The following is a 25,723-nucleotide window of genomic DNA, read 5'->3' on the forward strand; positions in this document are numbered from 1 at the left end:
TGATGAGCTGGGAACCAAAGTGGGTCACTGAGCACACAGGTTGATGGGTGAATAAGACTTGGGATGGAACTTTCCCTTCTCAGGACCCACGATTTTGAGCTGCTAGATGTGTTCTGAATCTATCTCATTTAGCACAGTAATAGTGCTGTGCAACACAATGGAGGATATCCTCTGTGTACAGATGGGACTTTGTCTCCACAAGGACTGTGCACTGGTCGCTCCTACCAATACTGTCATGGACAGATGCATCAGCAGCAGGTAAATTGGTGAGAGCGACGTAAAGTAGGTTTTTCCCTCTTATTGGTTCTCTCACCACCTACCACAGACCCAGCCTGGCAAATATTTCCTTCAGAGCTCCTTAGGCAGTGATGCTACCCAGCCACTCTTGGTAATGGGCATTGAAGTCCCCGTGTTCAATGCCCTTGCTATTCTCAGTGTTTCTTCCAATTGCTGTTCAACATGAAGAAACACGCAAGCCTCCAGATTTTACTGAGGGGAACTTTGCAGGGTCTCTTGGGCAGGGTGCACCGATGTGGTTCCGGTGTCTTGGTTGATGCCAGTTGATCCATCAGGTTTTATTCTTATTGGACTTTTCTGCAGTGGTTCGTACAACTGAGTGTCTCACTCAGTCATTTCAGAGGGCAGTTAAGAGTCAACTGCATTTCTGTGGGTCCAGAGTCACATGTAGACCAGACCGGGTAAGGACATTAGATTTAAAGGGCATTAGTGAACCAGATAGATTTTAATGACAATCTGGTAGTTTTAAGATCATTACTGAGATTAGCATTTTATTCCAGTTTTCTTAATTAATTGAATTTAAATTCCTTCAGCTGCCCTGGTGGGATTTGAACTTGTATCTCCAGATCATTAGTCCAGGCTTCTGGATTAATAGTCCAGTAACACTGCTGCAATGCTATCTTCACATTGATTTCTCAATAAAAACACATCTGACTCAATAAAAATTAGTTTTCTAATGTCTTCCATACAAGTTCAGATTGCTGGATGCTCTTTCTAACACGTTCCTTCAGAATCATGTATTTTGCATCTTCGGTTGCAATGAAATTTATTGCAGCACATGACCTTTTCATATTATATCATCCATTGTATGTGGGGAGTTAAGATTAAGTAGAGTCTTGGGTAAATGAGGGTAAAAGAACAATGGATAATTGAACCAGGGTATGTAAATGTAATTCAGTTTGCCATTTTCCATCTTTTGTTTTAAATATTAAAAATTAATAAATAATATTAATATAAATTCATATTATTTATAGTTGCATCACAAAACTTGAGATTAGGAAACAGAGTTGGTTGGAGCATTGGATTTTCTGTAAAAGATCAGAAGCTGGGAGACACAAAACTGCAGGTGGTTCAGCACCACCACTAGTAGATGGTATGATTACAGCGTGACAAGTTTCCGTAGGCAGTTTCCATTCTGACAGAGAAATTTATAGTGAGGAAAGGTTGATGAGTAGTGCGCACAGGCTTGATATTTTTAATGTATTATAAAATGATTTTGGTATGTTTTACTATCAGTAAATTGGAAAGTTTTTAACATTTAAACAGATTTAAAATGAAACGCTTGTGAATAAATCTGCCCTTCTTGTTCCGAGAGAGAAAGGGGACCGTGTTTTTACGTGTGGAGCCATCACTGGTGGATATGCGGAGTACACAGTTGCTTCAGATGACAATGTTTATCCGTTGCCAGATAATCTTAGCTACAAGGAGGGATCGGCTATTGGAATTCCTTACTTCACTGCATACCGAGCGCTCATACACAAGTAAGACAACCATAAATCTATAACAACATAAGAAATAGGAGGAGTAGGCCGTTTGGTCCTTCGAGCCTGCTCCATCATTTAACAAGATCATAGTTGATCTACCTCAACCCCACCCTTGCCACAATATCCCCATATCTCTTTTAATTTCCTTGGTACCCAAAAATCTATCGACCTCTGATTTGAATATACTCAATGACTGAGCATCCAGAGCTCCCTGAGTTAGAGAATTCCAAAGATTCACAACCCTCTGAATAAAGAAATTTCTCCTCATCTCAGTCCTAATTAGCTGACTCCTTATTCTGAGATGTGATCCCATGTTCTAGATTCCCCAGCCAGGGGAAACAATTTCTCAACATCTACCCTGTCAAGCCCCTTAAGAATTTTATATGTTTCCATCTGATCACATCCCAGTCTTCTAAATGCTAGGGAATACACACCTTGTCCACTCAATCTCTACTCAGAGGACAATCCCCTTGTCCAAGGAACTAACCTTTGGTGAACCCCCTTTAGGACAAGTATGTCCTTCCTTAGCTAAAGAGACCAGAACTACACACAGTATTCCAGGTATGTTCTCACCAATGCCTTATAATTATATCGACCATAACATGAGAGATGTCACAGCATTGCAGGAGTTGTGATGCCTTTACCTATTGGTATACCTTAATAATCAGACTCTAGTTGTTTTCAATTTCTGTTTCATTTATGGAAAACAAACAATGGAATGCAGCAGTATAAGAAAAATATAGACCTCTACTTGTCCGGTAATCAACTAAAACACAAGTTACTAAAGAAAAGAATGTTACCAGGTTACAAAGCCCTACTTGAGATGGACAGTCAGTCACAGCCCTCCACCCAACATTTATAAACATAAAATTAACAGGCAACATACGATTTGCTGCTACCATAAAACCTGCCTGCAACTGATGGCTGGAACATCACGACTTGACCCTTTCAACCCCTCGCAGCCATGTAACCTCCTAAGGTAAAAGAACATAGAAAACCCAAGGCCAATAAGAGCAAAATACACAGGAATATTCCTCTCCAACTCCTTCAGATGATGAAAATCAGTCCAGGTGATGATGGCACATACTAATGAGAGTTCATAATTACAAAATGTTTTACCTGTAAATGCTTCAAAATAAACTCTTACAGAACCAGCCTGAAGTCTTAATGGGTGCTAAAAACAAAAAACTGCGGATGCTGGAAATCCAAAACAAAAACAGAATTACCTGGAAAAACTCAGCAGGTCTGGCAGCATCGGCGGAGAAGAACAAAGTTGACATTTCGAGTCCTCATGACCCTTCAACAGAACTAAGTAAAAATAGGAGAGGGGTGAAATATAAGCTTATATTTCACCCCTCTCCTATTTTTACTTAGTTCTGTTGAAGGGTCATGAGGACTCGAAACGTCAACTTTGTTCTTCTCCGCCGATGCTGCCAGACCTGCTGAGTTTTTCCAGGTAATTCTGTTTTTGTTCTTAATGGGTGCTGTCACTTGTGTGGCTCAGGCAAAGTAAACACTGTAACTGGAACTTCAAATTTTGAAGTCAATAATATGCAGTCTGTTTATGCCTTCGATTACCTTACTGTTTTATTATCCATTGTGTGTGTTCCATCAAATGAATGAACAAACGGAGAGAATTTGACAAGTCATTATTCAAGACAAGAAATCCTGTGGTGGATTAAGAACATGGGTACCAGAGAAGGCCATTCTGCCTCTTGCGCCTGTTCCACCATTCCATTAGATCATGGCTGATCTCCATTTTTCGCCTTGGTTCTGTAATCCTTAGTTCCATTACCCAACAAAAATCTATCAACCTAAGTTTTGAAATTTTCAATTGACCCCCCCCCCAGCCTCAAAAGTTTTTTGAGGAGAGTTCCAGATTTCCACTAGTCTTTATGTGAAGAAGTGCTTTCTAACATTACCCCCAGAATGGCAGAGCTCTAATTTTAAGGTCTACCCCGTTGTTCTGGATTTCCCCACCAGAGGAAAAAGAGAGAAACTATCTACACTGTCATATTGTTTACTTATCCTAAACACCTTAATTAGATCACCCTTTCATTTTCCATACTCAAAGGAATGTATGCTTAATTTCAGCGAATTTGCACACTTGCTGGGTGCGGTTCGGCTTGCAATTGAAATGCCATAGTTTTGACGAAAAATCACTCCAGAGATAGTACAAGTACTGACATGTGAACAGTGACCAATCACCAGCTTCTGTTCTAGTGGTGGAGGCAGACCAAATGGACACTTTCTCATTGGGATTCCTTTGTCTTTTAGAGCCCATGTGAAGGCTGCAGAAACTATTCTGGTTCATGGAGCAAGCGGAGGGGTAAGCTGCATTGGTTAAATGCCTAGGAATTTTGGGGCAAATCATATCTTTCAGGATTGCTGTCACCTTTTGTCACAAACAATGTCATTACCAATAAAGACTGCAGGAGGGAATGCCAGGAGCAGCTGAGTGAATGATCTATCTCGGCCTTCTCCGGAGGCCCGCACTAACATAGATGCCAGTCCTCAGCCAATTCAATATCAAGAAACAGCTGAAGGCACTGGATACTGCAAAAGCTATGGGCCCTGACAATATTCCGGCAATAGTACTGAAGACTTATGCTCCAGAACTTGCTGTGCCCCTAGCCAAGCTGTTCCAGATTTGCTACAACACTGGCAATGTGGAAAATTTACCGAGCTATGTGGGAAATTGCCCAAGATGTCCTGTGCACAAAAAGCAGGACAAATCCAACCCAGCCAATTACTGCCCCATCAGTCTACCTGCGATCATCAGCAAAGTGATGGAAGGGATCATCAACAGTGCTATCAAGCGGCACTTGCTCAGCAGTAACCTGCTCACTGATGCTCAGTTGTTCCACCAGGTCACTCGGCTCCTGACCTCATGACAACCTTGGTCCAAACATGGACAAAAGAGCTGAACTCCATTACCATTGCTGAATCCCCCACCAACAACATCCTGAAGGTTACCATTGACCAGAAACTGAACTGGACCAGTCATATAAACACTGGCTACAAGAGCAGGTCAGAGGTTAGGAATCCTGCAGCAAGTAACTCACCTCCTGACTCCCTGAAGCCTGTTCACCATCTACGAGTCAGGAGTGTGGTAGAATATTCTCCAGTTGCCTGGATGAGTGTAGCTCCAACAGCACTCAAGAAGCTTGACACCACCCAGGACAAAACAGCCTGCTTGATTGGCACCCCATCCACAAACACTCACTCCCTCCACCACTGATGCACAGTAGCAGCAGTGTGTACCATACAAGATGCACTGCAACAACTCACCAAGGTTCCTTAAACAGCACCTTCCAAACCCACAACCGCTACCATCTAGAAGGACAAGGGCAGCAGATAGATGGGAACACCACCACCTGGAAGTTCCCCTCCAAGTCACTCACCATCCTGACTTGGAATTTATTGCCGTTCCTTCACTGTTGCAGGGTCAGAGTCCTGGAACTTGCTCCCTAAAGGCACGGTGAGTGCATCTATACACATGGACTGCAGCAGTTGAAGAAGGCCGCTCACCACCACTTCAAGGGCAATTAGGGGTGGGCAGTAAATGCTGGTCCAGTCAGTGATGCCCACACCCCATGATTGAATAAAAAAAATGATCTTTTCTTCACTAAACCCCAGCTCTCTGGAATTCTCTCACCAGATTGCATTTGCCTGCTATTCCCTGAATTCCAAAGTGCATCTCTTTGATCTTTACTTCCTCCTTCCCCCGTTCCTCCATTATCCCATTGGTACTTCAAAGAGAAAGTTCCATCCATTATATTTCAGAGCAATCCTTCCACTTTTTACACTTGAGTTTCGAATCACAGAATGTTACTATACACAGGAGGCCATTTAGCTCATTGTGTCTCTACTAGATCCTTGCAATTTATCCCTCTGCGTTGTTTTTCCCTTATAGCCCTCCATCTTCCTCTGCTCTAAATATTTCCCCTTAAAAGATCAATGGTTTCTGTCTCAACCACTCCCTGTGATAAAACAGCCCATGCTCCAACCAAATTCTGTGTAAAAGAAATTTCTCCTGATCCCCTCCTTAATTTTTTAGTTGCAGTTTTCAACTGTTGACCTTTCATTTTTGACTCCCAAACCAGAAGAAAGATTCGTTCTCTCTTCAACCTAATCAAATACCTCCCAATTTTTAGAAAAATCATGGGGTACAGTATGGATTGATAATCCAGAGGCCAGAGCTAATGATCTAGAAGCACCACGGCAGCTGGAGTATTTAAATTCTGTTAATTAAATAAACCCAGAATAAAAAGCTTGTCTCAGCAATGGTAACCAGGAAACTACCTGGTTGTCATACAAACCCGCCTGTTTCACTAATGTCCTTTAGGGAAGGAAATCTGCCATTGTTACCCAGTCTGGCCTCCATGTGACTCCAGACCCACAGCTACATGGTTAACTCTTAATTGTTGTATGAAATGGCCTAACAAGCCACTGTGTTGTACTAAACAGCTACACTTACAGTAATTCGAGAAGGCTGCACACCACCACCTTTTCAAGGGCAATTCAAGATAGCAAGTAAATGGTGACTTAGTCAGTGCTGCCCACAACCCATGCATGATTTTTTTTTAAAATGGTCCATTAAAACTATTCCCGCAATCTTAAGTATCTTGTTGTAATTATAGTTTCCCATCCCTGGTATTAAAACACATGTTAGAATCATACAGTGCAGGAATAGCTTTTTTGAAAGAGCTACCAATTGGTCCTAGTATATTTTATTGCATGTGTTCATTTTTTAAATCATCCTGTGTAATATTGATTCCACGTTTCTATAAAATTGCTCTTTTTGATGTTACTTTTTCTGATAAAATTGATGAACTACTTTGCTTAAATCTTTGTGCAGTCACGTTGGATTATTAATAGTACGTGTGCATGATATTGATGCTGCTCTTCCTGACTCGAATCTGCATGCAAAAAAATCTTGATTTGAAATCAGAAGTGCAGTCTGGAGGCAAATAGTAATTGGAATTTGGATTTCTGTGCTTGCTTGCTTGCGGCAATTGGAGAGCAGAGGTATTGTGTTTGGCTGGAGTGGGCCGGCTCATGAAATTGAGAAGCTGCCTCCATGAAATGTAGTGCGTAATTATTGTGCTGCCTTTCAGGTTGGGATAGCAGCCTGCCAGATTGCCAGAGCCTATGGCCTGAAGGTGCTTGGTACAGCCGGGACTCAGGAAGGACTCTGTCTCGTTCAAAAGAATGGAGCTCACAAGACTTTCAATCACAGGGAGCCTGGCTACGTTGATAAGATCAAGGTACAGATCCAACACTTCATAATCTCCATTGGTCATGCATTGACTTATATTTTCATTTCCTAAGGCTTTGTGGTTTCAAAATGATAAGGGTTAGCAGAGTGAATAAAGACTCAGTGTTGCTGGCTATCCTGTCAGTCTTACTTCTGTCTCCTGGCACTCAGAATTAGAAGGATGGTGTTGCTCACATCTCTGATCTTGGCTAGGGCATTGCAAGTAACCAACAGCTGTGTAAAAAGAAAGAAGAACAAAGAAAAGTACAGCACAGGAACAGGCCCTTCGGCCCTCCAAGCCTGCGCCGATCATATTGCCCGTCAACTAAAACATTTTGCACTTCCAGGGTCCGTATCCCTCTATTCTCATCCTATTCATGTATTTGTCAAGCTGCCTCTTAAACATCACTATTGTACCTGCTTCCACCACCTCCTCTGGCAGCGAATTCCAGACACTCACTACCCTCTGTGTAAAAAACTTGCTCTGCACATCTCTTCTATAGTTTTCTCCTCTCATCTTAAATCTATGTCCCCTAGTAATTGACTCTTCCACCCTGGGAAAAAGCTTCTGACTATCTACTCTGTCCATGCAACTCATAATTTTGTAAACATCCATCAAGTCGCCCCTCAATCTCCGTCGTTCTAGTGAGAACAATCACAGTTTCTCCAACCTCTCCTCACAGCTAATAACCTCCAGACCAGGCAGCATCCTGGTAAACCTCCTCTGCACCCTCTCCAATGCCTCCATATCCTTCTGGTAATGTGGTGACCAGAATTGCACGCAATATTCCAAGTGTGGCCTAACCAAGGTTCTATACAGCTGCAGCATGAACTTGCATTTATACACCCCATTTCATGACCTCAAGACATCTGAAAGTTCTTTACAGTCAGTGAAGTACTTTTTGAAGTGTAGTCACTGTTGTAATAAAGAGAAATACTGTAGCCAGTTTACGCATAGCTAGCTTCTGCAAACAGCAATTTGATAAATGAGCAGCTAATTCATTTTACTGATGTTGGTTGAGTGATAAATATTGGCCCCAGGACACCGGGGAGAACTCCCCTTCTATCCTTCAGAATAATGCTGTGGAATCTTATACACCATCTAAGAGGGAAGACGTGACCTTGTTTTAATCTCTCATCCAAAATACAACATCCCCGACAGTGCAATACTTCCTTAGTATCGACCTCCCAACCCTGTAACACTCCCACATGACTGCACCTGGAGTGCCAGCCAAGACTTTGCATTCAGTTTCCTGAACTGAGGCTGAAATCCACAACCTCCTGATTCGAAAGTGAGAGTGCTACCCACTGAGCCACGGCTGATACCTTTCTCCAGAGAACTGTTGATTCAATGGGTACCTTAAAGGAAGATCTGAATGGACAGCTGTTAAAAGACATTGAGGTTTACAGAGATACTAATAGTTTAGACTGTTTGAGTTTTCTTCAGATAAGGTAGGAAGAAACTTAAAGTTGAGGATGTCAGGTGGGGAGTAGGAAGCCGTGGTAAGACAATTGATTTCAGTTTAGCAGTGAAGGGCTGAAAGGCCTTTTCTTGCTCTTGATTTTCTTATTCTTGTTGACATTGTCACTGTCTTTCCCTCATCATATGCTGTCCCCTGTGCTCTTCAATACTGTTATAATCACATCTCTCAAAGAACGAACTCTATCCTCTTTCCAACTACCTCTCGGGCTCCAACTTCCTTTTCCTCTCCTGTCTTTTTTGGATAATTCCTAGCCTCCAGAGCAATGCACTTAGGTCAGCCAATCAGCAGAGTGGGAGGACTATGTTTGTGCAATGCAAACAATCATTGATGACTGAAAAGATGAGCCATAACCATAAAAGCATTCACAGTGAATGATCTTCCATACATGGTTTAAATCAAACAGTCTGAGCTTCTTCATTGATTTGTTTACCTTTTCAAATCAAATATTTGTTGCTGCTTCAAATCATTTAAGTTGATTATTAACCTGGGTCATAACATTTCGTGGGTTCAAGACCCACTCCACAGATTTGAACACAAAGTCTAAGTAGACACTCTGGTGCGGTAATGAGGGAGTGTTGCACTGACGGGTGTGCTGTGTTTCGGATGAGACATTAAATCTGTCTGCTCTGTCAGAAATATATATATAAAGTAACATTCGCACCATACAAGTGTCAGGCAATGACCATGCCCAACAAGAGAGAATCCAACCATTGCCCCATGACATTCAATGGCCTTACCATCACTGAATCCCCCACTATCAACATCCTGGGGATTACCATTGACCAGAAACTGAACTGACTAGCCATATAAATACTGTGACCACAAGAGGAGGTCAGAGACTAGGAATTGTGCGATGGGTAACCGACCTCCTGACTCCCCAAAGCCTGTCCACCATCTACAAGGCACAACTCAGGAGTGTGATGGAATACTCCCCACTTGCCTGGATGAGTGCAGCTCCCACAACACTCAAGAAGTTTGCATCCAGGACAAAGCAGCCCGCTTGATTGGCACCACATCTACAAACATTAATTCCCTCTGCCCCTCTGATGCACAGTAGCAGCAGTGTGTCCCATCTACAAGATGCACTTTAGGAATTCACCAAGGCTCCTTCAACAGCACCTTCCAAACCCATGACCACTACCATCTAGATGGACCAGGTCAGCAGAAAGATGGGGAAACCACCACCTAGAAGTTCCCCTCCAAGTCACTCACCATCCTGACTTGGAATTTATCACTGTTCCTTCACTGTCACTGGGTGAAAATACTGGAACTCCCTTCCTAACAGCACTATGGGTGTACCGATACCTCATGGACTGCAGCGGTTCAAGAAGGCAGCTCACCACCACCTTCTGAAGGGCACCTAGGGATGGGCAATAAATGCTGGCCCAGCCAGCGAAGCCAACATCCTATGAATGAATTTTTTTTAAAAATCCCATGGCATTATTCTGAAGAGTAAGGGAGTTAGCCTCAGTTTCATGGTTAATATTTATTCTGCAACCAACAATACTAAAACAATTTTTCTGGTCATTATCTTATTACCGATTGTGGGATCTTGCTATGCAAAAATTGACTGTCACATCTCCTGCACTACAACAGTAACTTCAAAAATACTATATTGGCTGTAAAGTGCTTTGAGACTTACTGAGGTTGTGAAAGGTGCTATTGAAATGCAAGTTTATTCTTGTGATCATTGGACTTCATCATTCAAATGCAACTTTGGCTCTGCTAAGTTGACCAAGTAGTTGATTGAAGTGATTGATTTGTGAGTAAGAATGGAAAAAGGAGAGTCACACCAAATGTAAACCAGCATAATGTTCTAATTTAGTTGGCTAGTTCATTGTATCTTGATTGGGATGATCATTTACTTGTATCTCATTCTTAACCTGCACATTTTCTGTGAAGGATTATACAGCTGGTCAAGGAGTAAATGTGATCATTGAAATGTTGTCCAATGTGAATCTGAGCAATGATCTACAACTGCTTTCAAATGGTGGGCGTGTGATCGTAAGTACAAGATCATTGAACGACTTAATTATAACTCTTTCGAGTTTTCGAGTACAAACCCGTTTCCATCTGTTTCAGATGAAGTTACATTGTTTCATAGTTTGCCATTGTGAGATTTGAACTCTTGATTTCATTTTCTGTAGACAGTGGTATCATTACCACACTTGCTTCAGCATGAGGCAGCTCCACTGCAGTCAATACAATCTCAGTGTTAACAGGAGAAAGTAGGATTGCACCATCATCAACAGGGATTGGGATCTTTGGGAATTTCCTGCACAGTATCTTGGACTGCAGACTTGCTTGAATGTTCAACATCAGCGTCGGGGTTTGTTACTACAAGAGTCTCCATTGTAATAGGAAAGACAGCTAGTAACTCTTTCGAGTACAAACACGTTTCCATCTGTTCCTATTCAGATGAAGTTACGTTGTTTCATAGTTTGCCATTGTGAGATTTGAACTCTTGATCTTGGGGTTACAAGCCCAGTACCATAACCACTTGGCTATTTAGGCCAAGCCCCAAAATGACTTAATTGTACATTAGCTGATTATATTGGTGCTTTAATTGGTCCTCATTTTATTGAACAATGGAACAGGAGTAGGCCACCAGACCCTCGATGCTGCTGCATGTACCCATCTCTCTTCATTTAATCCACCATTCAATTAGGTCATAGCTGATCTTAAGAACATAAGAAATAAGAGCAGGAGTAGGCCATTAGGCCCCTCAAGCCTGCCCCACCATTCAATAAGATCATGGCTGTTCTGCCCCATGCCTCAACTCCTCTTTCGTGCCAGCTCCTCATAGCCCTCAACTCCCCGATATTTAAAAATCTATCTGCTTCCTCTTTAAGTACGCTCAGTGATTTAGCCTCCACAACTCTCTGGGGTAGAGAATTCCAGACATTTACTACCCCCTGAGAGAAGAAATTCCTTCACATCTTAGTTTTAAATGAGTGCCCTCTTATTCTTTTTATATACCTGTAGAAGCTCTTGCTGTTTGTTTTTGTATTTCTTACTAATTTACTTTCATAATCAATTTCTCCCTCTTTATTATACCGTTTAGTTTTTATGTATACCATAGTTTTTGATTGGATACTCACCGCCATTGTTAACCACAGTTGGTTCATCCTTCTCATCGAGTCCTTCTTTTTGACCAGGATAAATTTTTGTTGAGTGTTGTGAAATATTTGCTTAAATGTCTGCTGCTGCACATCCACTGACCTTCCCCTTAGTCTATTTTCCTAGCTCACTTTAGACAACTCTTTCTTCATATCTCTGTAATTGCCCTTATTTAACTTGAGGACACTGGTTTGAGACCCAAGTTGCTCACCCTCAAACTGAATTTGAAATTCTACCATGTTGTGATCGCTACACCCTAGAGGATCCTTAACTACGATATCTCTTATTAATCCCACTTCATTACACATTACTAGATCTAAAATAGCCTGTTCCCGGGTAGGTTTTGCAATGTATTGCTCTAAGAAACAATCCCTGATGCACTTTACAAATTCATCTGATTTGTCCAGTCAATATGCAGATTAAAATCACCCATGACAATTGTAGCGCCCTTCTTACGCACCTCCATTATTTCCTGATTTATACTTTGTCCTACAGTGAGGCAACTCTTCGGGGGCCTATAGACAACTCTTACCCATGACTTCTTCCCCTTGCTATTCCTTATTTTCACCCAAACTGATTCCACATCACGATCTATTGCACCCATATCACTATTCACCGCCGCGCTGATACCTTCCTTTATTAACAAAGCTACCCCACCTCCTTTTTCTTTTTGCCTATTTTTCCGGAATGTCGAATACTCTTGAATATTGAGTTCCCAGTCTTGGTCACCCCGCAACCACTTCTCTGTAATAGCTATCAAGTCATATTCACTTATTTCTATTTGTGCTGTCAACTAATTTATCTTGATACAAATGCTACGTGCATTCAGATAAAGAGCCCTAAAGCTTTGTCTTTTTACCATTATTACTCATTCTGGTTCTAATTTCTGCTGCACTCTTCTGCTTATATTTTCTGCTCCTTCCTGTCACACTTTGATTATCGTTCCCCTCTTCACTACCCTGAACCTCTGCTCTCTCGTTTCTTTTTGATTTTTTAAACTTCCCTTCAATTGCACCCTCCCCCCACCCACTAATTAGTTTAAAGTCCAATCTACAACCCTAGTTATGCAATTTGCCAGAACATTGGTCCCAGCATGGTTCAAATGGAGCCTGTCCCACCAGAACAGCTCTCTCCATTTACCCATTTTGGTCCTTAACCTGAATCCCATTACCCAACAAAAATCCACTGATCTCAGTATTAACACCTCCAGTGGACCCCCAGCCTCAACAGCTTTTTGTGGGAGAGAATTCCAGATTTCCACTAACCCGTTGTGTGCAGGAGTGCTTCCTGACATCACGCCTCAGCTGCCTAGGTCTAATTTTAAGGTTATGCCCCCCCCATTTCAGACTTCCCTGGCCAAAGGAAATAGTTCCTCCCAAAAAATGCTGGAAAAGCTCAGCAGTTCTGGCAGCATCTGTGGAGAGAAAACCAGGGTTAACATTTCAGGTCATCAAAACCAGAAAAAGCTAAGAAATGAACTCAGTGCCTGAAAGGGTGGTAGAGGCAGAAACCCTCATAACATTTAAGAAGTATTTAGATGTGCACTTGCGATGCCATGGCATACAAGACTATGGGCCTTGTGCTGGAAAATGGGATTAGAATAGTTAGGTACTTGTTTGACCAGCACAGACTCAATGGGCCGAAGGGCCTTTCTCTGTGCTGTAGACCTCTATGACTCTAAATGTAGCAAGTTTAAAGTAAGTACAGAGGGAAAGAAATGGCAAAAAAAAGACAAAATGTGTTTAACTAGCTTGATTTGCTGGATGAGGGTAATGTAGTACATGAACTTCCAAAAGGCATTTCATAAAGTGCCCCATAATAAACTTGCCAGCAAACTTGAAGGCCATGGAATAAAAGGGACAGTGGCAGCATGGATACAAAGTTGGCTGAGGAACAGGAAACAGTGAGTAGTAGTGAACGGTTGTTTTTTGGAGTGGAGGAAGGTATACACCAGGGTTCTCCAAGGGTTGGACTAGGAACCCTGCTTTTCTTGATCTATGTTAAATGACCTAGACTTGGGTGTACAGGGTGCAGTTTTAAAATTTGCAGATGTGAACTGAGGAGGATGCTGATTGATTTCGAGGCATAGACAGATTTGTAGAATGAGGCAGAGAATTTAATGTAGAGAAGTGTGAAGTGATATATTTGGTAGGAAGAACAAGGAGAAGCAATGTAAAGGATAAAATTCTCAAGGTTTGAAAGAGCAGAGGGAGCTGGGGGTATATGTGCATAAATTGTTGAAGATAGGAGGGCAGGTTGAAAAAGTGGTTAATGAAACAGCCCGGCAGTGATCCTGGGCTTTATCAATAAGGTAATAAAGTGCAAAGCGAGAAAATTACAATGAAACTTTATAAAACACTGGTCCGGCCTCAACTGGAATATTGTGACAATTCTGGGTACTGCACTTTAGGAATGATGTGAAGGCTTTAAAGAGGTGCAGAAGAGATGGACGAGAATGGTTCCAGGGATGAGGGACTTCAATTCCATAGATTGGAGAAGCTGGGGCATTTCTCCTTAGAGAAGAGAAGGTTAATAGGAGATTTGATGGAGGGGTCTAGACAGAGAAAAACTGTTACCATTGGCAGGAGGACTGTGAACTAGAAGACAACAATTTAGGGGATTGGCAAAAAAATCAATGGCAACATAAACCCTTTTTATTCAGCGTCTAGTTAGGATCTGGAATGCATTGTCTGAGAATGTGATAGAGGCAGATTCAATTGTGGCTTTCAAAAAGGAATTGGATCAGCACCTTAAGAGAAAACATGTAGGGCTATGGAAAAAGGGTGGGAGAGTGGGGCTAGCTGCATTGTTCTTGCAGAGAGCTGGCAGGAACATAATGGGCCAAATGGTCTCCTTCTGTGCTATAACTATTCTATGATTAACAAAAAAGGGAAGTTCTGTGATAGGGTGGAAGACAGGAGAGATTAAGTAACAAAAGGGAAGATGGTGCAAGGCCAAAAGAGGTGGTAATGCGAGATGTGAAGAAATAAAAGATGATTCGAGAGGAGCTATGAATGAAATAAGCAGAGTCATTACCAACAGCTGACCCCCAAAAACAAAAAAAAAGTGTGCAGCGGTTATGATCTTAAGATCTTATGAGGAGGCAGCTCCACAAATATCCTGATCCTCAATGATGGGGGAGCCCAGCACATCAATGCAAAAGACAAGACAAGCATTTGCAACAATCTTCAGCCAGAAGCGCCAAGTGAATGATCCATCTCAGCCTTCTCTGGAGGTCCCCAGCATTACAGACGACAGTCTTCAGCCAGTTCAATTCACTCCAAGTGATATCAAGAAACAGCTGAAGACACTGAATGCTGCAAAGGCTATGGGCTCTGACAATATTCTGGCAATAATACTGAAGACTTGTGCTCCAGAACCAGCTATCCCCCTAGCTAAGCTGTTCCAATACAGCTATAACACAGGCATTTACCTGGCAATGTGGAAAATTACCCAGGTATACCCTGTACACAAAAAGCAGGCTAAACCCAAGCTGGCCAAATACCGCCCCATCAGTCTTCTAAGGCAGTAATTTCAGGATTACTCCCTGTCCTATTTATAAGCTGGAGAACCTACGTAGGATCAGATTTCTGACATATTGGGACCGGTTCTGGGGAAGGTGTACAAGCTAGACAGTCTACACCTGGACAGGACTAGGACGAATATCCTTGCAGGGAAATTTGATAGTGCTGCTGGGGGGTATAAACTAGATTGGCGGGGGGTGGGAACCTGAGGGCAAAGTCAGATCAGGGAACAGGAGATGGAGAATTAGTGAGTGACTCTGAAAGACAGAAGCAGCACAGGTTAAAAAGTGTATAGCACAGGAATTTGGCAAAGTTGAAAGTTATATTTATAAATGCAAGGAGCATAGTAAATAAAGCTGATGAGCTGAGGGCACAGATAGACACATGGCAGTGGGATATCATTGCTATAACGGAAACTTGGCTTAAAGAGGGGCAAAAATGGCAGCTCAAGATCCCTGGAGTTTTCAGGCAGGATAGGGAAAGGGATAAAAAGGGTGGAGGTATATTATTATTGGTTAAAGAATCAATTACAGTTGTGAGAAGGGATGAGATACTAAATGAATCATCAAATGAGGCTATATGGGCTGAGCTCAGAAATTAGAAAGGGGCAGCCACACTGCTAGGAGTGTACTATAGACCCCCAAATAGTGAAAAGGAGTTAGAAGAGCTAATATGTAGACAGATTTCTGAGTGCATAAACAACAGGGCAGTAATTGTTGAGGACTTCAACTACCCTAATATCTGTTGGGATACGAACAGTGTGAAGGGCACAAATTTCTTGAACTTCTTTCAAGAGAACTTTTTTAGTCAGCATGTAACAATCCCAACGAGAGGGGCACAATTCGAGATTTAATCTTCGGAAATGAAGTTGGGCAAGTGGATGAAGTAGCAGTGGGGGACCGTTTTGGAGATAGTGACCATAATATAGTTAGATTTAGCACCATTATGGAAAAGGGCAAAGACAGAGCAGGAGTGAAAGTTCTAAATTGGGGGAAGACAAATTTTACAAAGCTGAGAGGTGAGCTGGCAAGAGTGGACTGGATACAGCTACTAGAAGGAAAAACTGTGTCAAATCAGTGGGAGGTATTCAAAGGTGAGATTCTACGGGCACAGTGTAGACATGTCCGCACAAAGAAAAAGGGTGGTACTGCCCCCTGGTTATCCAGAAGCATACACGCCAAGATAAGGCAGAAAAAGAAAGCTTATGACAATCACAAAAGGCTTAATACTGTAGGAAACCTAGGAGAGTATAGAAAGTACGGGGGTGAAGTAAAAAAGAAAATTAGGAAAGCAAAGAGAAGATATGGAAGATATGATCCCTGGTTCTGGACTCCCACTATCGGGAACATCCTCCCTGCATCTACCCTGTCTAGTCCTGTTAGAATTTTATAGGTTTCTATGAGATCCCCCTCATTCTTCTGAACTCCAGTGAATATAATCCTAAGCGACTCAATCTCTCCTCATATGTCTGTCCCGCCATCCCAGGAATCAGTCTGCACTTCCTCTATAGCAAGTACATCCTTCCTCAGATAAGGAGACCAAAACTGCACACAATATTCCAGGTGTGGTCTCACCAAGGCCCTGTATAATTGCAGCAAGACATCCCTGTTCCTGTACTTGAATTGGCAGGTAAAATCAAAGAAAACCCAAAGATGTTTTACCAGTACATGAAGAGCAAGAGAATAACTAAGGAAAGGGTCAGGCCTATCAGAGATCTACATGGTATCTTGAGGGTTGATGCTGAAGATGTGGGGAGGGTTTTCAATGAGCACTTTGTCTCTGTCTTCGCTAAGGAGAGGGATGGTGCAGACATTCTAGTTAAAGAGGAGGAGTGTGAAACATAAGATACAATAAGCATATTGAGAGAGGAAGTACTGGAGGTACTGACATCCTTGAAGGTAGATAAATCACCAGGATTGGATGGATTGTATCCCAGGCCGTTGAAGGAAGCCAGGGAGGAAAAAGCAGATATAAAAACAAAAAAACTGCGGATGCTGGAAATCCAAAACAAAAACAAAAACAGAATTACCTGGAAAAACTCAGCAGGTCTGGCAGCATCGGCGGAGAAGAAAAGAGTTGACGTTTCGAGTCCTCATGACCCTTCGACAGAACTTGAGTTCGAGTCCAAGAAAGAGTTGAAATATAAGCTGGTTTAAGGTGTGTGTGGGGGCGGGGGGGGGGTGCAGAGAGAGAGAGAGAGAGAGGTGGAGGGGGTGGTGTGGTTGTAGGGACGAACAAGCAGTGATAGAAGCAGATCATCAAAAGATGTCAACAGCAATAGTACAAAAGAACACATAGGTGTTAAAGTTAAAGTTGGTGATATTATCTAAACGAATGTGCTAATTAAGAATGGATGGTAGGGCACTCAAGGTATAGCTGTAGTGGGGGTGGGGAGAGCATAAAAGATATAAAAAAAAATGGAAATAGTTGGGAAAAGGAAAATCTATATAACTTATTGAAAAAAAAAAGAAAAGGAAGGGGGAAACAGAAAGGGGGTGGGGATGGGGGAGGGAGCTCACGACCTAAAGTTGTTGAACTCAATATTCAGTCCGGATGGCTGTAAAGTGCCTAGTCGGAAGATGAGGTGTTGTTCCTCCAGTTTGCGTTGGGCTTCACTGGAACAATGCAGCAAGCCAAGGACAGACATGTGGGCAAGAGAGCAGGGTGGAGTGTTAAAATGGCAAGCGACAGGGAGGTTTGGGTCATTCTTGCGGACAGACTGCAGGTGTTCTGCAAAGCGGTCGCCCAGTTTACGTTTGGTCTCTCCAATGTAGAGGACACCACATTGGGAGCAACGAATGCAGTAGACTAAGTTGGGGGAAATGCAAGTGAAATGCTGCTTCACTTGAAAGGAGTGTTTGGGTCCTTGGACGGTGAGGAGAGAGGAAGTGAAGGGGCAGGTGTTGCATCTTTTGCGTGGGCATGGGGTGGTGCCATAGGAGGGGGTTGAGGAGTAGGGGGTGATGGAGGAGTGGACCAGGGTGTCCCAGAGGGAGCGATCCCTACGGAATGCCGATAGGGGGGGTGAAGGGAAGATGTGTTTGGTGGTGGCATCATGCTGGAGTTGGCGGAAATGGCGGAGGATGATCCTTTGAATGCGGAGGCTGGTGGGGTGATAAGTGAGGACAAGGGGGACCCTATCATGTTTCTGGGAGGGAGGAGAAGGCGTGAGGGCGGATGCACAGGAGATGGGCCGGACACGGTTGAGGGCCCTGTCAACGACCGTGGGTGGAAAACCTCGGTTAAGGAAGAAGGAGGACATGTCAGAGGAACTGTTTTTGAAGGTAGCATCATCGGAACAGATGCGACGGAGGCGAAGGAACTGAGAGAATGGGATGGAGTCCTTACAGGAAGCGGGGTGTGAGGAGCTGTAGTCGAGATAGCTGTGGGAGTCGGTGGGTTTGTAATGGATATTGGTGGACAGTCTATCACCAGAGATTGAGACAGAGAGGTCAAGGAAGGGAAGGGAAGTGTCAGAGATGGACCACGTGAAAATGATGGGGGGGTGGAGATTGGAAGCAAAATTAATAAATTTTTCCAAGTCCCGACGAGAGCATGAAGCGGCACCGAAGTAATCATCGATGTACCGGAGAAAGAGTTGTGGAAGGGGGCCGGAGTAGGACTGGAACAAGGAATGTTCCACATACCCCATAAAGAGACAGGCATAGCTGGGGCCCATGCGGGTACCCATAGCCACACCTTTTATTTGGAGGAAGTGAGAGGAGTTGAAGGAGAAATTGTTCAGCGTGAGAACAAGTTCAGCCAGACGGAGGAGAGTAGTGGTGGATGGGGATTGTTCGGGCCTCTGTTCGAGGAAGAAGCTAAGGGCCCTCAGACCATCCTGGTGGGGGATGGAGGTGTAGAGGGATTGGATGTCCATGGTGAAGAGGAAGCGGTTGGGGCCAGGGAACTGGAAATTGTTGATGTGACGTAAGGTGTCAGAGGAATCACGGATGTAGGTGGGAAGGGACTGGACAAGGGGAGAGAGAAGGGAGTCAAGATAACGAGAAATGAGTTCTGTGGGGCAGGAGCAAGCTGAGAGGATTGGTCTACCGGGGCAGTTCTGTTTGTGGATTTTGGGTAGGAGATAGAAGCGGGCCGTCCGAGGTTGGGCGACTATCAGTTTGGAAGCTGTGGGAGGGAGATCCCCAGAGGAGATGAGGTCAGTGACAGTCCTGGAAACAATGGCTTGATGTTCAGTGGTGGGGTCATGGTCCAGGGAGAGGTAGGAGGAAGTGTCTGCGAGTTGACGCTCAACCTCCGTGAGGTAGAGGTCAGTGCGCCAGACAACAACAGCACCACCCTTGTCAGCGGGTTTGATGACAATGTCAGGGTTGGACCTGAGAGAATGGAGTGCGGTAAGTTCAGAGAGAGACAGGTTAGAATGGGTGAGAGGAGCAGAGAAATTGTGACGACTAATGTCGCGCCGACAGTTCTCAATGAAAAGATTAAGAGAAGGTAAGAATCCAGAGGGAGGGGTCCAGGTGGAGGGAGAATATTGGAGATGGGTAAAAGGATCCGTTGAACTGGGAGAGGACTCCTGCCCAAAGAAGTGAGCCCGGAGACGAAGACGGCGGAAGAAGAGTTCAGCATCATGCCGAGCCCGAAATTCATTGAGGTGAGGGCGTAAGGGTATGAAACTAAGTCCTTTTCTGAGCACTGAACGTTCAGCATTGGAGAGGGGAAGGTCAGGGGGTATAGTGAATACATGGCTGGGGTTGGGATTGGAAGATGGGGTGGGGACGGAGGGACAGGCCGGGGTGGAGGGTCCTAGATGGGTGTTGGTGTCGATGAGTTGTTGGAGCTTGCATTCCTTAGCACTTGAGAGAAAGAGAAAAAGTTTCTTGTTGAGGCGTCGGATGAGCCGAAGGATAAAATGAAACTGGGGGCACGCGCAGCTTTGAAAAAGGGTACGGCAGTGCTGCTGGAGGGAGAGGTCGAGTGTGTTCATATGGCGGCGCATGGCACTGAGTGTGGATCTCAGAATGTGACGGGAACAGCAGTCCGAGGAACGTTTTATGTCCCGGAGATACCTGTAATCCTGGGTGGGTTCGAAACATGAGGGGTGGAATTTCAGTTGAAATCCACGTGGGGTAAGTCGGAGATGGAGACAGTCACTGAGAAAGGAGATGTGGCTGTGAAAGCGGGTTTTAGTAAACACCTTGTCAAACACCAGGAGGGAAATGGAAAGCAAGGAAGGGGAGCAGGGCAAAAGAGAGGAACGGAAATCTTGTCGCAGAAAAGACCAGAACTTCTTCAAGGAGGTAGGCATTTCTTGAAGAGCAGTGGCAGTCAATTAAACACAGAGATAAAAACAAAAAGACTGCGGATGCTGGAAATCCAAAACAAAAACAATAACAGAATTACCTGGAAAAACTCAGCAGGGTCTGGCAGCATCGGCGGAGAAGAAAAGAGTTGACGTTTCGAGTCCTCATGACCCTTTGACAGTACTTGAGTTCGAGTCCAAGAAAGAGTTGAAATATAAGCTGGTTTAAGGTGTGTGTGTGGGGGGCGGAGAGAGAGAGAGAGAGAGAGAGGTGGAGTGGGGGTGTGGTTGTAGGGACAAACAAGCAGTGATAGAAGCAGATCATCAAAAGATGTCAACAGCAATAGAACAAAAGAACACATAGGTGTTAAAGTTAAAGTTGGTGATATTATCTAAACGAATGTGCTAATTAAGAATGGATGGTAGGGCACTCAAGGTATAGCTGTAGTGGGGGTGGGAAGAGCATAAAAGAGAGCATAAAAGGAAAAAGCAGATGCTCTGAGGATCATTTTCCAATTCTCACAATACAGGCGAATTGCAGGATTGCAGGTCTGCCGACGTTGTACCATTATTTAAAAAGGGTGCTTGGAATAGGCCAGGAAATTATAGGCCAGCCTAACTTTGGTGGTGGGCAAATTATTGGAAACAATTCTGAGAGACAGGATAAACTGTCACTTAGAAAGGCACAGATTAATCAGGGATAGTCAGCATGGCTTTGTAAGGGGAAGATCGTGTCTCACTAACTTAATAGAATTTTTTGAGGAAGTAACAAGGAGGATTGATGACTGTGGTGCAGTGGATATTTTCTACAAATACCAGTAAGGTATTTGACAAGGTCCCACATGGCAGACTGGTCAGGAAAGTGTGATCTCATGGGATACAGGGAAAGGTGGCAAATTGGATTTAAAATTGGCTCAGTGACAGGAAACAAAAGGTAATAGAAACATAGAAACATATAAAATAGGAGCAGGAGTAGGCCATTCAGCCCTTCGAACTTGCTCCACCATTCACTATGATCACAGAATCACAGTGCAGAAGAGGCCCTTCGGCCCATCGAGTCTGCACCAACACATGACCTACCTACCTAATCCCATTTACCAATGCTGGACCCATAGCCCTGAATGTTATGACGTGCCAAGTGCTCATCCAGGTACTTTTTAAAGGATGTGAGGCAACCCGCTTCCACCACCCCCCCAGGCAGCGCATTCCAGACCGTCACCACCCTCTGGATAAAAAAGTTTTTCCTCACATCCCCCTAAACCTCCTGCCCCTCACCTTGAACTTATGCCCCCTTGTGACTAACCCTTCAACTAAGGGGAACAGCTGATCCCTATCCACCCTGTCCATGCCCCTCATAATCTTGTACACCTCGATCAGGTCGCCCCTCAGTCTTCTCTGCTCCATTGAAAACAACCCAAGTCTATCCAACCTCTCTTCATAACTTAAATGTTTCATCCCAGGCAACATCCTGGTGAATCTCCTCTGCACCCCTCCAGTGCAATCACATCCTTCCTATAATGTGGCAACCAGAACTGCACACAGTGCTCCAGCTGTGGCCTCACCAAGGTTCTAGACAACTCCAACATGACCTCCCTACTTTTATAATCTATGCCTCGATTGATAAAGGCATATGCCTTTTTCACCATCCCACTATCATGTCCCTCTGCCTTCAGAGACCTATGGACACACATGCCAAGGTCCCTTTGTTCCACTTCCTAGTGCCATGCCGTTCATTGAATACTTCCTTGTCAAATTACTCCTTCGAAAATGTATCACCTCACACTTTTCAGGGTTAAATTCCATCTGCCACTTACCTGCACATTTGACCATCCCTTCTATATCCTCCTGTAGCCCAGGACACTCAAATTCACTGTTAACCACCTGGCCAATCTTTGTGTCATCCGCAAACTTACGAATCCTACCCCCTACATAGTCATCTTTGTCGTTTATATAAATGACAAATAATAGGGGACCGAGCACAGATCCCTATGGTACACCACTGGACACTTCCGGTGGCTTCCAGTCACTGAAGCATCCTTCTGTCATCACCCTCTGCCTCCTACCACTAAGCCAATTTTGAATTCACCTTATCAAATTACCCTCTATCCCATGTGCCTTTGCCTTCTTTATAAGTCTCCCATGTGGGACCTTGTTAAAAGCTTCGCTGAAATTCATATAAACTGCATCAACTGCACTACCCTCCTCTACACACCTGGTCACCTCCTCAAAAAATTCAATCAAATTTGTTAGGCATGACCTCCCTCTGACAAAGCCATGCTAACTATCCCTGATCAAATCTTGCCTCTCCTAGTGGAGATAGATACTCTCCTTCAGAACTTTCTCTAATAGTTTCCCTACCACTGACGTGAGACTCACTGGCCTGTAGTTCCCTGGCTTAACTCTACAACCCTTCTTAACTAGCGGAACCACATTAACTGTTCTCCAGTCCTCTGGCACCTCCCCCGTGGCTAGAGAGGAATTAAAAATTTGGGTCAGAGCCCCTGCAATCTCCTCCCTTGCCTCCCTCAGCAGTCTGGGACACAAATCATCTGGACCTGGAGATTTGTCCACTTTTAAATCTGCCGACACCTCCAATACCTTGCCATTCCCTATATCAATTTGTTTAAGAACCTCGCAGTCTCTCTCCCCGAGTTCCATTCCTTCATCCTCATTCTCTTGGGTGAAGACAGACATGAAATATTCATTCAACACTCTACTGATGTCCTCTGGCTCCACCCATAGATTGTCACATTGGTCCTTAATGGCCCTACTCTTTCCCTGGTTATCCTCTTCCCACTGATATACTTATAGAATATCTTGGGATTTTCCCTACTTTTACCAGCCAGAGCTTTCTCATATCCCCTCTTTGCTCTCCTAATTGCTTTCTGAAGCTCCACCCTGCACTGTCTGTCCTCCACTAATGCCTCTGCTGATTTGCTTCCCTTGTAGCTGCTAAAAGCCTCTCTTTTCCTTCTCATCATAACCTGAATATCCCTGGTCATCTTTGGTTCTCTGGGCTTGTTACTCCTTCCTATCACTCTAGAGGGAACACATTAAGCCTGTACTCTCCCCATTTCCTTTTTGAATGCCCCCCACTGCTCTTCTGTAGATTTCCCCACAAGTAACTGTTCCCAGTCTACCTTGACCAGATCCTGCCTTATTTTACTAAAATCCATTCTCTCCCAATCCAAAACATTTTTTTTGTGACTTATCGATTTCTTTGTCCATAACAGACTTAAACTGTACCATGTTGTGGTCACTATCACTAAAATGCTCACCCACCAACACCTCAGTCACTTGTCCGGCTTCATTCCCCAGAATTGGGTCCAGCACTGCACCATCCCTTGTTGGACCCTTTACATATTAACCTAAAAAGTTCTCCTGTACACTTTTCAAGAAATCCACTCCATCCAAGCCCTTAACACTATGTCTATTCCAATTAATGTTGGGAAAGTTGAAATCACCTTATATATTTACCCGATTGTTATTGTTTTACACACCTCCACAGATTGTGCACACATTTGCTCCTCAATTTCCCGCTGACTATCTGGGGGTCTATAATAAACACCTAATAATGTGGTTGCCCCTTTTTTATTCCTAAGCTCTACCCACAAAGCTTCATTGGATGCCCCCGCCAAGATATCATCTCTCCTTACTACAGTAACTGACTCCTTAACTAATAATGCAATGCCGCCTCTTTGTCAGTCCTGCCTCCCCTGTCTTGCCTGAAGATTCTATATCCTGAAATGTTGAGCTGCCAATCCTGCCCTTCCCTCAACCATGTCTCAGTGATGGCTAGTATATCACAATTCCACCTGTCAATCCTCACCCTTAACTCATCCGTTTTACCAGTAATACTCCTGGCATTAAAGTAGAGACCATCCAGCCTTGCCTTACTCCCTTGAAGCTTATTGCAGCTGTACTCCCTCTGACTTTATTGTTTTACTGTATTATGATGTGTCCCTATTCTGCTAACATTTGCTGTCCCCTCCCCCTGATCATCCAACTCAATAGCCTGCTTCCGCTTTCTCCCCATATCTTTTGATCCCTTTCACCCTAAGAGCTATATCTAACTTTCTTCTTGGAAACATACAATGTTTTAGCCTCAACTACTTTCTGTGGTAGCAAATTCCACAGGTTCACCACTCTCTAGGTGAAGAAATTTCTACTTATCTCAGTCCTATATGGTCTACCCCATATCTTCAGACTGTGACCCCTGGTTTTGGACTCTCCCACCATCAGGAACATCCTTCCTGCATCTACCCCGTCTAGTCCTGTTAGAATTTTATAGGTTTCTATGAGATCCCCCCCTTATTCTTCTGAACTCAAGCGAATATAATCCTAACTGACTCAATCTCTCCTCATATGTCAGTCGCACCATCCCAGGAATCAATCTGGTAAACCTTCGCTGCACTTCCTCTATAGGAAGAACATCCTTCCTCAGATAAGGAGACCAAAACTGCACACAGTAGTGGTCTCACCAAGGCCCTGTATAATTGCAGCAAGACATCCCTGCTCCTGTACTCGAATCCTTTGCTATGAAGGCCAACGTACCATTTGCCTTCTTTACCGCCTGCTGCACCTGCATGCTCACCTTCAACGGCTGGTGTATGAGGACACCCAGGTCTTATTGCACATTCCCCTCTCTCAGTTTATAGCCATTCAGATAATAATCTGCCTTCCTGTTTTTGCTGTCAAAGTGAATAACCTCAGCCCCGATCCCTGTGGTACTCCACTAGTCACTGCCTGCCTTTTGGAAAAAGACCCGTTTATTCCTACTCTTTGTTCCTTGTCTGCCAACCAGTTTTCTATCCATCTCAATACATTACCCCCAATCTCATGCGTTTTAATTTTACACGCTAATCTCTTATGTGGGACTTTGTCAAAAGCCTTCTGAAAGTCCAAATAAACCACATCCACTGGCTCCCCCTTATCAACTCTACGAGTTACATTCTCAAAAAATTCCAGTAGATTTGTGAAGCATGATTTCCCTTTTGTAAATCAATACTGACTCTGTCCGATTCTGCCACTGTTTTCCAAGTGCTCAGCTATTAAATCTTTTATAATGGACTGTTTTCCCGACTACCGACATCAGGCTGACTGGTCTATAATTCCCTGTTTTCTCTCTACCTCCCTTTTTAAATAGTGGGATTACATTAGCTACCCTCCGATCTGTAGGAACTGTTCCAGAGTCTATAGAATCTCGGAAGATGACCACCAATGCATCCACTATTTCTAGGGCAACTTCCTTAAGTACTCTGGGATGTAGATTATCAGGCCCTAGGGCC

At 43.8% G+C, this 25,723-nt stretch overlaps 1 protein-coding gene across 7 annotated transcripts in view; it reads left to right on the plus strand.

Annotated features, from left to right (window-relative positions):
* The window catches only part of cryz (crystallin, zeta (quinone reductase)), a 61,870-nt gene that overhangs the window by 21,456 nt on the left and 14,691 nt on the right, over positions 1-25,723 (plus strand). For 6 of the 7 annotated variants that reach the window (XM_041207905.1, XM_041207903.1, XM_041207904.1 and 3 more), the window contains 4 exons: positions 1,615-1,778; positions 4,059-4,110; positions 6,902-7,051; positions 10,428-10,529. In XM_041207905.1, coding sequence (XP_041063839.1) covers positions 1,615-1,778; positions 4,059-4,110; positions 6,902-7,051; positions 10,428-10,529 — 468 coding nt within the window. The remainder of the gene's footprint in view (positions 1-1,614; positions 1,779-4,058; positions 4,111-6,901; positions 7,052-10,427; positions 10,530-25,723) is intronic. The other variant, XM_041207909.1, reaches the window with a different exon arrangement.

This window comes from Carcharodon carcharias, chromosome 16, assembly GCF_017639515.1.
Source record: "Carcharodon carcharias isolate sCarCar2 chromosome 16, sCarCar2.pri, whole genome shotgun sequence".
Classification (NCBI taxonomy): Eukaryota; Metazoa; Chordata; class Chondrichthyes; order Lamniformes; family Lamnidae; genus Carcharodon; species Carcharodon carcharias.